Source organism: Ranitomeya imitator, chromosome 3 (assembly GCF_032444005.1).
Source record: "Ranitomeya imitator isolate aRanImi1 chromosome 3, aRanImi1.pri, whole genome shotgun sequence".
Lineage (NCBI taxonomy): Eukaryota > Metazoa > Chordata > Amphibia > Anura > Dendrobatidae > Ranitomeya > Ranitomeya imitator.
Genome location: NC_091284.1, coordinates 679,208,454 through 679,222,561, shown reverse-complemented (window position 1 = coordinate 679,222,561; position 14,108 = coordinate 679,208,454). Strand labels below are relative to the sequence as shown.

General features: G+C 41.7%; 1 protein-coding gene across 1 annotated transcript in view; it reads left to right on the top strand.

Moving 5' to 3' along the window:
• The window catches only part of ESYT1 (extended synaptotagmin 1), a 171,577-nt gene extending 158,072 nt beyond the window's left edge, over positions 1–13,505 (top strand). The window contains exons 28-31 of the mRNA XM_069758408.1: positions 1,316–1,447; positions 2,744–2,849; positions 3,616–3,665; positions 5,760–13,505. Of these exons, the coding sequence (XP_069614509.1) occupies positions 1,316–1,447; positions 2,744–2,849; positions 3,616–3,665; positions 5,760–5,793 (322 nt within the window). The 3' untranslated portion in view covers positions 5,794–13,505. The remainder of the gene's footprint in view (positions 1–1,315; positions 1,448–2,743; positions 2,850–3,615; positions 3,666–5,759) is intronic.
• The last annotated feature ends 603 nt before the right edge of the window (positions 13,506–14,108 follow it).

Genomic DNA, 14,108 nt, shown 5'->3' with positions numbered 1-14,108 from the left:
CCACGTAGTATATTGCCCAGCCACGTAGTATATTGCCCAGTCACGTAGTATATTGGCCAGTCACGTAGTATATTGGCCAGTCACGTAGTATATTGCCCAGCCACGTAGTATATTGCCTAGCTATGTAGTATATTGCACAGCGATGAAGTATACAGCTCATCGACGTAGTATACAGCACAGAGCCACGTAGTATATTGTCCAGTCACGTAGTATATAACACTGCCCAAACAGTATATAACAGTGGCCACGTAATATCTAGCACAGCCACGCAGTACATAACACAGCCCACATAGTATGTAACACTGGCCAGGTAGTATATAGCAGCCACGCGGTATATAATACAGCCCACGTAGTATATAGCAGTGTGGGCACCATATCCCTGTTAAAAAAAAAAAAAAATAGTTCTATACTCACCCGCCGGGATCCAATCCAGCGAAGCTGTCCCGATGCGCGCGTGGCTGCCGCCATCTTCCGTTCCCTGGATGCATTGCGAAATTACCCAGATGACCGCTAAGTCTTCTGAGTAATTTCGCAATGCATCGCTGGGAATGGAAGATGGTGGCAGGCGCGAGCGGCTCGGCCGACTACGGAGGGCGAGTATAGCAGGTTTTTGTTTTTTTAGTATTTTTAACATTACATTTTTTTACTATTGATGCCGCATAGGCAGCATCAACAGTAAAAAGTTGGGGACACACAGGGTTAATAGCGGTGGTAACTGAGTGCGTTACCGGTGGCATAACGTGGTCCATTACCACCGGCATTAACCCTGTGTGAGCGGTGACCGGAGGGGAGTATGCGGGCGCTGGGCAGTGACTGCGGGGAGTAAGGAGCGGCCATTTTCTTCCGGACTGTGCCCGTCGCTGATTGGTCGTGGCTGTTTTGCCGCAACCAATCAGCGACTTGGATTCCATGACAGACAGAGGCCGCGACCAATGAATATCCGTGACAGACAGAAGGACAGAAAGACAGAAGGACAGACCAAAAGACGGAAGTGACCCTTAGACAATTATATAGTAGATTATATTATATACCGTACTTATTATTCAAGCACCAAACTGGTCTCATGAATGCTGGATTAACAGCATCCATGAGACCAGTTTGGTGCTTGAATAATAAGTATCCTAAATGTATTAAATGGTCCACTGTACTTATTTTTTCAGTTTTTTTTTCTTTTCACAGATGTAACTCATGATTATTTTTAACTGTATGCTGATATTTTGCCCTTAATCTTGAAGATGTGTCAATTTTTTTTTTTTTTGGGGGGGGGAGGTATTTTTATTTACATTTATTATTGCCCATTTTTCATTATCCTTAGGAATTTAAGTGTTGGTACCAAGGACCTTCCTGATCCATACTTGTCAGCTATCTTGCTACCAGATAAAAATCGTACCACAAAGCGGAAAACCAGTGTGAAGAAACGGACCCTTAATCCAGAGTTCAATGAAAAGTAAGCACTCCCATCACGTGCTGACAGTTTTTATTAAGTGATAATCTTCTATTTGGAAAGTGACCACATGGTGTTAAGCGACTTGGGCTCGTCTGTGGCTAATGTACGTTCTGGTGGTGAATACTCCAACAATTCCTGAGAAAATGTGACACAATAGATGGACCAACTCCAAGGAGTGTGTTCTCACGGCCTTCAAGGACTATTATAGTTTTGTCCAACCTCAAAGTTGTACTTATCTCTAATATGGCAACCATACAAGTCTATAGTGCCGTCCAATACCTCTGTATACCTACATCTTCCATTCCTCTAGATCTACTGCCTGCTGGAGACGTTACAACACTGTTCTCCAACATTTGGGGTGGCACCAGCTCCAGTAGAGATGGACTCCGTATGTTATACTACATATATTAAATCAATCTGTTAGACCTGATGTGACTGATATACATGACATCCTTGTCACAATGGCTGTAATATCTCTTTCACCATTTAAGCTCAATTGATAGCTCCTCAGTGCACCTCCTCCCTACCGATGCGGAGTTTCACACTGCTCAGTACAAGTCAATACACTTGGACTTATGAGATCTTGAAAACAAGTCCAACTCATAAAAAATAAAAGGCAGAAATACTGGCACTGCTAAAAGACCCTCCAGGAATACATTCAGGCAAACACTGATTGCGGATTACCAGATATAGTGATGCTCAACAGTATAAAATTGTGAGCAAAAATGCATGATAAGCTAAATGAGAGCTGCACTCACCACTGGTACGTGAAAAAGTAGCACTTTATTGTGGTCGTCACATGGGGAGAGGAGACATAACGAGGCAAGTGACTGTTGTTTCGAGTAAACTACGCGTCTTGCTGCTAAAGAAGCCAGAAGAAGCTTAGTTTACGCAAAACAGCTGTCGCTTGCTTCCTACTTTGTCTCCTCCTCACTGGGATTCACACTAATCTGCAGTTTGGTGATTTTTTTATCCCCGACGTGAAGCTTTAATCCCAGTTACATAGTGATGTGGCAGGCCGGTTACCGGACGACTACTTACTCCATTAATTTATTATGAGGCTGCTGGAAAAAGCATGGTTCAGCGCTCAGTGGGCATAGAGAATAAATAGCGTGCAGGTCGCAGATGTGCGCTACAACTCTTTTCTAACGGGTAAATTTCCCCCATTCTGCCAATCTTCGTGGGGCACAGCAGTCGGCCCCCTACCTATGGATAGGTGATAATTTGTTTTAAGCAAGGACAACCCATTTAGCCTGGACACTACTTACAGCCCTTACATAATTCTGATTACTGTAGGTTGGAGTGGGAAATTCCATTGGAGGAAGCAACAAAGAGGAAGCTAGAAATCTCAGTGAAAAACAGCGTGTCCTTCATGTCAAGAGAGAAGGAGCTGCTTGGAAAGGTACAGTTTATTAAAATGCAGGACTACAGACATCTATTATTCCTGCTAATGCTACAAATGATTTTATTATCACATACATTTATGCATAGCAGTATTATTCCAGTTTATCCATTTTTGTTTTGTCTGTTTTTTTGCATTATTTCATGAATATCACTTGTCTTACATTTGCTTATCGTTGTAACTGTTCTTTTCACAAGAAGGAATGATCTAACAATAGGAATCCTGAATAGGAAAAAAAAGGGCAGGCGGTTCATCAAAATTTTAGTGTGATTCTCTCTTAAAGCCCATTTAAAGGATTTTTCCCCATAACTGAAGGTCTAATTGTTTCTTCTATTATCACAAGAACGGGGGTCCCAAAGTTCCTTGTTTGAATGTCCTCAATTCACTCTCTAGAGTAGTGGTGATAAGTGTGTGTGTGTGTGTGTGTGTGTGTGTGTGTGTGTAAGTAAGGGGTTAATCCCGTCCATCCCCACCTGCTTGGAGCTCAGTGTTCATGTTCAGTGCAGAGAGTGAATTAAGGCTTAACCCTTACACAAGTGTTCTCTTCTGGGTTGGGGATCCCTGGGTCTTTTCTCCTCCATGACCTGCAATAAAATGGATTCCTAACTCCTATTCTCTTTCACTACTTTGCTACCCCCTGTGTCTGACCACCTAACAAATTACCAGGAATAGTTGTTCCATATAGAATACAGTGGCCCCAATTTATGAAGACCGCTCCTGCTATTCATTCGGTGCTAATGAGATCTGTCTCCCCCTCATTCTGCAGGTGATCATTGACCTTTCCCAGGTGGATTTGTCCAAAGGAATTAATCACTGGTAAGTTTTGTAGAGGGTAAAAACACCATTAATTTTCCACCTTATATCAGTCGGGGAATTCTGCAATATACATGAGGACTTCCTTTTCCCCAGTAGTCGGTGCAATGAGAGTCCGGCATGTTGGAAGCCAACAACGCTGATCGTTTGCTCTGCCAGGAGGTGACTTTCTGTCAGAGTGACTGGCAGCAGCTTGTCATCCTCCTCCCTATAGAATAAACAGGCACACTTGTTTAAATTGAGCATGCATGTTTCTCTTAGAAAACAAATGATGTCCTGATATTGAATCTGATAATTCTTAAGACTGAAAAATAAGGAAATGGAGATTTAGAGTTCGCTTGTGTCTACCTTCACCGTATTCCCCTTTTAAAGGTATCTGTCAGCAGAAATATGTAAAAACCCCTCCGTATTCATTAAAGGAAATCTGTCAGTACCATCAACCCTCATAAGTGGTGTACATGGGCATATAGGTGATATGAAGCAAAATAAAATATCTGTGATCCAATGTCTTATTCCAGAGAAATCTAAGTTTTTCTAATAGGTAAAATTGCTGTTCTGGACTATGGGCTGGACACTGATCTGCGTGAGAATCTGCCTCCAGAGCTAATTGTAAAATAAAAGGTGAGTTACCAGTGTGATGTGTAATGGCCGCTCTCTGCTCCCCTGATCTCACTGCAGAGCTGTGTGTGATTATACCTGACACATCTGCAGGGTCCTCTCGCAGGCAGTCAGGGTTGTCATACAGCAGAGCTGTGAAAGCTGCAGCAAATGTGATTATAAGGAGACAAAGTTCAGTTCTCGTGTTTACTTGTCTCACACTGGTAACTCTCCCTTTTATTAAAAATAATCTCTGGAGGCGGATCCTTTTGCAGATCAGCGTTCGGCCCAAAGTCCTGAATAGCTCATTTACATATAAGAAAAATGTTGATTTCTCCAGAATAAGACATTGGATTTCAGATAACAAAGGATCACTTTATTCAGCTTACTATGACCTACATGCCCATATAGATGGCTTATGAGGGTTCATCCTACTGACAGATGCCCTTTAAGTATCCTCTGCTTAGTCTTGCTCCATTAGAGATGCCTCATTCCCTGGTGCAGATGTTCTGACTCTTTGCACCAGTTCCAAAGGAAATGGAGCCTTTTGCCGATCACTGATGGCTAAAGCTGTTATTGAGTTGCTGTCTCTTATATGTTACCTAGGTGCAAAATAAAAGTTTTCTGACAAGTATTACAAGGTGTCTTTTCAACTTGTCCTAGAACTAACTACTGCACAGAAATTAAAGGGTTTGTACAGACTTTTTGAGAAAGTTGCTCAATAGTAGGAATCATCATAAAATAATCCTAAAGGACCAGTCACGTTCAGTCCCCATTCGGTCCACTTTTTTATGATCCCCACCAATCCTGCATTGACAACATTCTATCCATCGTTTACATGACCGATGCAGGCATTTGCTGCTTAGCGGTGACATTTGCATTTATGCTCCCTGAGGTCAGTGCTTTGCTGTGACAGTTGATGTGATGTCATCAGATTTGCTGAGATCACCTGAATGGTGATACTGGCATTGATGGGAATTGTACAGGTATTGTTTTAATATTATTTTATATCGGTGTTCCCCCCCAACTCCAGTCCTCAAGATCCACCAGCAGATCATGTTCTCAAGATTTCCCTAGTATTGCACATATGACCATTCCATCACTTGGGCGATGCTAATGAAATCCTGAAAACACGGTCTGCTGGTGGCTCTTGATGACTGGTGTTGGCCAACACTGATTTATAGCAGTTCATGATGTTGTGCAACTTTTTGAAAATTCTTCTTTAACCTGGTGTAGTTTTTTAGCCTTTATCATTGCAAAATACGAAAACTTTAAAATAAAAAGCTCTTTACTTACATTTACAACTCCCATAAAATACACCAGCAGTTCTGTGTGCATATCTGGCCACAAGGACATAAAGGAGCTGTTGTAATGTGTCTGCCCAATAATAAAATTAGAGTTCATATTGGTATCCTTTTTTGGATATGTAATTACCATATTACCAATTACACCATACTCTTTATAAGTGATCTCCTTTCTCTTAAACTTATGTTTTGTCAGGTATGACCTGAAGGGTGAGAGGACAAGCGTCTAACTATCATCTACAATGCCAATGCAGTGAGCCGTCGTTCTCTTCTCAAGATGTTCCCTATAAAGTCATCACGTAACACACGTCTGAAGGCATCTCTAGCAGAAAAGAACAGGTCACAATAGCAGGAAAAGCAAAGACAATCCCATGGGACCATTTCGCTGCTTGGAGCCTGCTGTTATTAATGTTACAAGGGAACATAGTCCAGGTTCTGTCCAGCAATCTGCTTACCCTTTCCAGCAATCTGCTTACCCTTTCCTCTATAGTTGTTACTGCCAAGAGAGCTGGAGAGAAGACCAACCAGAAAAATGTGTAACCGCCAAACAAGAACCCAATGAGGCGACTTATTGAAATATCTTGATGTTTCTAGTACAAAAGCCTAGCGCTTACTGGTAGTTTACAAAAAGGAGCATCCACTTGTAGTAAATACTCAGTCTGTGTACACTGCCGGCTGGGAACCTGTCAGGCTTGGATGTTCTTGATCTTATTTCTTTTTTTCCATTTTAGCTTTTATGGTTCCTTCATGTCCTATTACATGTGATTCCAAGCTTGAAGGTAAAAACATTTCTGTTATCCTTTTTATATACTTTTTCACTTTTTTGTAGTTATATGGTCTTTTTTAACAAACTGTCTTATTTTTTTATATATTTTGTTTTATTCTAAAAGGATGTAAATCCCTATAAGGCTGCGTTCACAAATTGCAAAATTTAAGGTGAAGTTACATCCTTTTTCTTAGAAAATCATGGCAAAATGTTGCTGTGTTACTGCAATTTTAAGTTTTACATAGTGTGAATATAGCTTTTACCAAATATTGTTAGATGTATATTGCATTTTGGAGATTAGTTTGTCAGTAGAGGGGCACAAGGGAGAGGGGGCTACATGGGCGGGCGGATCTCCATAGTGTGATGTAAATCTAGCCATAAGTTACTTTTTGTCCTCTTAACATTTCAGTGTTACATAATAGACTTTTTTAAGTTAGTGTATGTTTTTTACAGAACGAGCTTCAGACACTCCGTCCATTGCAATGTAACGCTTCACATGCTTTATCATGTCCTAATACCATGCATCCTGCTGGTACAGCATTCCAGTTTTCTTACTGTGCACCAAAAAGTTCTTACAATATGCCAAGATGTAATCTTTATTAGTATGTGAATTGTATCTATTTAATTGTGCTTCTAGGTGAAGGCAGAGTATAAATAGTTTGGAGAAATAACATCATCTTTCTGTATTCCAACATATCACTGAAAATTCTACTTTTATTTTTTTATAGCTTATTGATTTTAGCTTTGTGCGCTTTCAAGTGCCATCATGTGAGATATATTGAGATTATTATATTTTTACCACAAAAAATTGTTTTAGCCCCAGATTTTATATTTTCACACAAGAAGTGGGTAAAATTGGCACCAGAATTTGTCCCATAATTTCTGCTGAATATAGAAATACCCCATATGTGGTTGTACAGTACTGCTTAGCCATACGGAGAGTCTTGGGAGGGACGGAGCGCTATTTGCCTCCTGGAGCGCAGATTATCCTAGAATAGTTTGTGGACTTCATACACAGAGCCCCTAAGTGCTAGAGAGCAGAATCTCCCCTCAAGTGATCCTATTTTGGAAATTATACCCCTGCAAATGTGAACTGCAAAGGCGGTTTATGCACACTGGGGTTCAGAAGGGAGGGAGGCATTTGGATTTGGGAGCGGAGAATTTGCTGAATTTCATTTTGGGGGCAATGAGCCATTTTGCTTTTCCAGAGCCTTTGTGCTACCAGTAACATGGAAGCCCCCTATATTTCCGTTAATAGATGACGGACCTGAGTGAGGGCTTGTTGTTTGTGGATTGAGTTGAAACTTTTATTGGATACATTATTCTCTAGTCACCTTCCACGACAGCGGTACCGGAGGATGTCTCCCCGCCCTAATGGGGGATAGGAACACAAAGAGGTTAAATACCCTCCCCTTCCTGCCACTTCCAGTGTTCTTCCTGTCCCCTATGGGGCATGAAGAGATCCTATGGTGCTGCCATGACCGACGACCGGAGCACACTGTTCAGCTTACCATTAGCTGGGCAGCTGGGGTCAGGGGCGATGCTCTCCTCCTGATATAGCTGCTCCCGTCTCCATGCCGTACCTGGACTCGGGACCCCTATTCCCGCCCTTCCTGCGCCCCCTTGTGGGGTAAAGCAGGGCGGTGACATGCAGCCGGCGTCCCCTCGCGGCTCCTCTGCTTCCTCCTCTCCTCATGGTGCTGGATTCCGGAGTTACGCGCACACCGGAAGTGACGTGCTAGTACTTCCGGTTTGTTCCCTGTGCTTTCCATGCTGGAACGCATGCACGCCCAGCATCTCCGCTGTTCTCCGGAGTCGGTGGCCACATGGGGCATTCTCGCCTGGCATTCCCCCCCCCCCCCCCCCTTCCTGTGACCTGGGAGAGGAGGAGCACGCGGTGTCAGACACCGGAACTCTGTTATTTAACCCTGGTCAGGGTTCACCACCAGGTAAGACCCACTGTCTGTCTGTTTGTCTGGACTGTGGACTGACCATGGATGGTAACTGAACCCCCCTCTCTGCGTCTGCGGAGCCCGGCGTCCTCCCTCCTACTGTGAATAGCGGATGAAGGTCCTCTTTACTTCTGGGTGGCATTTAGACTTAGTTTCCTTCTCTCTCTTTCCAGGGAGACAAGGCCTCTGCCCCCAAGAAGGACAAATCTTCCAGAAAAACGGAAGACCGCAAGTGTGGCGTATGTGCAATAAAGCTCCCTGTATCATACAAGAAAAAGCTTTGTCAGTCCTGCACGGACGAGGTGTTACGCACCGAACAGCCATCCCTCCTTGAAAGCATCAAGTCATTTATTAAAAAAGAAGTGCAGTCATCAGTATCTGCCCTTTCCCAGACCCTGTTACCACAGCCTCCTCCTACACTCCGGAATACTCCAGACCCTTTCCATCTGAATGTTTCCCAGATACTAAACTTCCTCCAGAGAGGTCTAGAGTTAGGACTTAGGCTGAGTACATTAAAGGTTCAGGTCTCTGCACTTAGTTTGTTTTTTTTATTAGGATTTGGCCAACCATTGTTGGATAAAACGCTTGACTTCAGCCAGTAGACTCTGTCCCACAGTGCGTAGTCGTGTTCCCCCCTGGGACCTGAATTTGGTACTAAATAGTCTGACACAATCTCCATTTGAACCTTTATCAGAATCTTCCTTAAAAGTTCTCACCCTCAAAACTGTCTTTCTAGTCGCCATTACCTCCGCTAGACGGGTAGGAGAGATGCAAGCTCTTTCCATGCAAGAACCTTATTTCAGGGTAACAACTGACAGTATAATCCTTCGTCTAGACCCATCATTTTTACCTAAGGTAACATCAGACTTTCATAGACGTCAGGACATAGTGCTGCCCTCATTCTGCCCAGACCCTTACAACAGGAAGGAAGAGTCTTTCCACACCTTGGACGTTCGAAGGATGGTTCTTTTCTACCTCCAACAGACTGAGAGCTGGAGGATTGATCGAAGTTTATTCACCCAATACTCAGGAAGGAACAAGGGCAAAAAGGCGGCAAAGAACACAATTGCCAATTGGATTAAGCAAGCCATAGCCCTTGCATATTCATCTCAGAACTTATCCCCTCCTTTATCACTAAAGGCCCACTCTACACGGTCAGTGTCGACATCATGGGCATAGAGAGGAGACGCATCTACGGAGCAGATCTGCAGAGCCGCCACCTGGTCATCAGTTCACACGTTCACCAGGCACTACATATTAGACTTTAACAGGGATTTAACATTCGGCAGCCGAGTTCTGCAGGCTGTCATCCCTCCCTAAGAAATTATTTGTTGGTACTACTCTGGTACCGCTGTCGTGGAAGGTGACTAGAGAAAATAGAATTAGTCTTACCGGTAATTCTGTTTCTAGGAACCTTCCACGACAGCACTAATTTCTCTCCCTATTGACGATATTCATTTAGGGGTTCCTGCACCGAGTTGGTAATTATACATACTACTGTGTCCAGAAAAAACACTGGAGGTGGTAGGAAGGGGAGGGTATTTAACCTCTTTGTGTTCCTGTCCCCTATTAGGGCGGGGAGACATCCTCCAGTACCGCTGTCGTGGAAGGTTCCTAGAAACCGAATTACCGGTAAGACTAATTCTATTTTCATAACATTTGGAATAACATTTACCTGGCGCTCTACGCTGAGCACTTACTTCGGGGTTTCCATCTAAATCTCCGAGTGACGTGACAAATGAACCCCCGAGGGATCCAATCACTATAATGAGGCAGCAGAGCTACTCTGGACTCCGTCTGGCCTCTGTTCAGCATTGTCCTTCCTTTCAGAGGTGCACAAAACTGTGGTGGACCGTATTTTTATGCACGCCTAAAAGAACGGACACTGCCGGATCACGGGTCCTTTGGCGTCCACAGTGCCTCCATCTGCCTCATTATAGGGAATCTTCCGCCGGCAGTTCTGTCTGATTACGCATTTCAGAGATTTACATGGACACCCCAGTGTAAGCACTCAGAGCAGAGCACAGGATAAATGTGCGCCGAGCCTTACTGTAATTTTTGGGAGGTAGAATGAACAAATCCACAGCAGCTGAAGAATTTGTTTTATTTATTTTTTACGCCGTTCCTCGTGTGGTATAAGTGATTAGGCATCTTTATTCTTTGGGTTGGTGCGATTACAGCAATATCAGATTTATATCCTTTTTTATGTTTGGCTGCTGTCACACAGTAAAAGACACGCTTTTTTTGCAATACCATATTTTGAGGGCTACAATTTTTCCATATTTCAGCCCACAGAGTCATGTGAAGTCTTTTTTTTTTTTTTGCGGGACAAGTTGACTTTCTTATTTGTACCATTTTCGGGCACATGACATTTTTTATCGCTTTCTATTCCTATTTTGGTGGAGGCAGAATGAACAAAAACTAGCAATTCAGGAATTGCTTTTTTTTCCTCTTCGTTCTGCATGTGGTAAAATTGATAAGGCCTCTTTATTCTTCGGGTCAGTACGATTACTGCAGTGCTTCATTTGTATAGTTTTTTATGTTTTGGTGCTTTTACACAATAAAAACTTTTATAGAAAGAATATTTTTGCATCACTTTATTTTGAGCTACAACTTTTTTATTTTTCCGCTGATGGAGCTGTATGGTGGCTTGTTTTTTGCGGGACAGGATGGTATTTTCAGTTATACTATTTTTATTTATATTAGTCTTTTTGATCGCAGTTTATTCCACTTCTTCCAAGCAGTATGATGATAAAACATTGCTACTTTTTTTTCTTTTTATGGCGTTCTGAAGGGGTTAACTAGCATGACAATTTTGTATATTAGATTGTTCCGGATGTGGCAATACCAAACGTGTACTTTTTTTTGCTTATTTAATTTTTTTTTTTTACATAAAAATGTGTATTTATTAGTGGGGTTTTTTATTTTGTAATTTTTTTCATTTTTTTTTCCTTTTATTACTTTTTTACCTAGTCCCTTTATGGGACTTTCACTTTTTCACTTTGATTGAAGGTATAATGCATTGCAATGCACTAGCAACACAGCCAAATATAATTGGAATCAATGGGAGTAGAAATGACCGAATATGTTCGGAATCGATCGTCAAACATAAATTCAACATGAATAGGGTACCAATATGGCAAATTCTGATTTGGAGACTGATTCTGAACATATTCACTCAACTCTAATTTCAACATGGCAAATCCGTTTTCTCCCAGTATATAACTAGTACAAGAGGTGTCTGGTAGTGAACATTCATGCTCTCTACCTAAACATGCATTGGGAACTATCCAACAACAAAATGATCAGATATCTCTTATCGCCACCTTTTAACGGATTGGCTGGGGAAAAAAAAGTTAAAGGATGGTAAATCCTGTAAAATAATAAAAGCAGCATTACTCGTGCCATACTTAATAAATCGCTGTCGGACGTAGGTTCTGCTGTCAGCTATCTGTCCCGTCTTCTCCATAGTTTTGAGCACTCGCTCTGCCAAGTGCTCCTGTGTTCTGTATGAGAGAGAGACAGGCTGCCAGACTCCACTAGTTTATCTTGTTGCTGAGATCCTTTTCGACCCAGCAAATCTGCAGTGGGAAATCAACAACATAAGGCTATGTATACACGTTGCGGATTTGCCTGCAGATCCGCAGCGGATTGGACGCTGTGGATTCGCAGCAGTTTACCAGTTTACAGTACCATGTAATCCTATGGAAAACAAAATCCGCAGTGCACATGCTGCGGAAAATACCATGCTGAAAAGCTGCGGTTTATTTTCCACAACATGTCATTTCTTTGTGTGGATTCCGTGGCGTTTTACACCTGCTCCTCAATAGGAATCCGCAGGTGTTAAAATGCAGGTGAAATCTGCACAAAAAACGCTGGAAATCCGCAGTAAACCCGAGGGTAATCCGCTGGTAAAATGCAGTGCGTTTTACATGCAGATTTTTCAAAATCTGCACGGAAAAATCCGCACATGAATCCGCAACGTGGGCACATAGCCTAAGTGCTACATGGGAATATACACTTATAGCATTTCCCCACTCTCTTGGGCCATTTTTTTGGAGTGGGGGGATCCTAGAGAACCCATTTAACATCCACAAAAGCTCCAGGTTGGTAAGCGTTACTTTAGCAAAATTCTTAGTTAACGGGGCAGATTTGTCAAACAGTGTGTACTAAAATTTATGTAACTTTTTGCATTCTTTTAACCAGCTTTCTGAAAAGTGGTAATTTATATCATAACCAAGGAGGCAAATAATGACAGAAATATACTGTATTCCATAACATTAGTAATGCTGCTTTACACCTCTTGATGCTTTTGGCATATTTTACTCAAGCATACAAATCATCAAAAGTGCCGTATAAAACTCAATTTTTCTGAATTGGCCTCATTGTTAAATAGTTCAAATATATAATTTTCAAAAAGATTTGAGTTTTAAAGTACTGCTTCAAATGTTTTGTTCATTTTTTTATTTTACCATTGGAGTGCAGCTACTAATATAAGTTCCCTGCCCCTAGTTTCATACTTACCAGCCACCATTTTTATCTTCTATCAGCGCTTCAGTCTTCTTCTGCGGGTTGCAACCTGCCGGATTGTTCCAGTATTTGCTGGGCGAACTGGAAGTCATTACTCAATGTAAGTCTATGAGGGCCAGATCAAGACCAGACAAGGCTTTCATAGACTAGAATTGAGAGCTTGTGACAGTTACCTTTGACTTCCAGTCAGTCACAAGAAGAACAGAAGACAGCTGCTGGTAAGTAATACTAGGGTCAAGGGACTTAGATTAGTGGCACCACTTCAGTGCTGAAATAAAAATGCTTTCAAGATATTTAATTTATATTGCATTTATTAGAGGCCTCATCCAAAACATGACCCGACTCTTGAAGTCAACTTGCCATGAGCCTCTTTAGTATATGGAGCAGCAATGTGATAGTAGCTGGGAGATCAGTGGTAATGCGCTGTGAAGTCTGTAATGCTTTAGGTCTGTTTATAGTGTTGTCCTGTTTGCATTCAAATGGAAGCCAAAATTTAGCTTTACATTTTGTGTTTTTATGTGCATTTTTTTATTCCACAAATATTTTATTATGCGGCTTTGAGAAGGAGAAGCAACATTTGCACTATCTGTACCTCTATGTATGCTTATGTGCTATTTTTGTTATTCAATTAGCAAATTGTTAACATTCTTTCTGGATAATTGTTACATATTCAATAAAACGCTCTCAATATGTCTCTATGGTGTTATTTAATGACAAGTAAAAAAAAATAAAAAATTAGAATGTCAACCTATCACTTATTATACAAGATTCGCTGTAAGCAATTCCTTTCATTTTGGTGCTGAACTTCAATGATATATGTGGTTACAAGTACATTCATCATCTGAATAGATCACTAATAAGATTGGTGGGAGTCCGACCCAAGGCAGCCGCACCAATCAGCGGGTTCCTGGTCAAGCAATTTATGGAGCGGAACATCACAGGTCCATATATTTTTTTTGCAGCCATATTGCAGTTTATCTCTCACTTTGAAAAAAAAAGATCCAAAACTGAATATACGGTAATGCCAGGAAGGACACTGAGTGACTCCCACCATTCAGTTTAAAACAAAGGGGAGAAATCAAAGTGACCGGTGATTAATTAGAAATTAGACTCGCTTGTCCCACTCACATGACTTTAATTGTCCTATCGATGGTGGTTTTGACGTTTAGTAAGGACAATTTTTTTCCCTGCTCTTTGTTCATTATGGCAAAGATGAGCAGTCGGAAAAGACCAAAAATGCTATCGCCAAGTACAAGCTGTCATGATTAGCTTTTTGTTGAGCTGTTTAAGCTGCGTA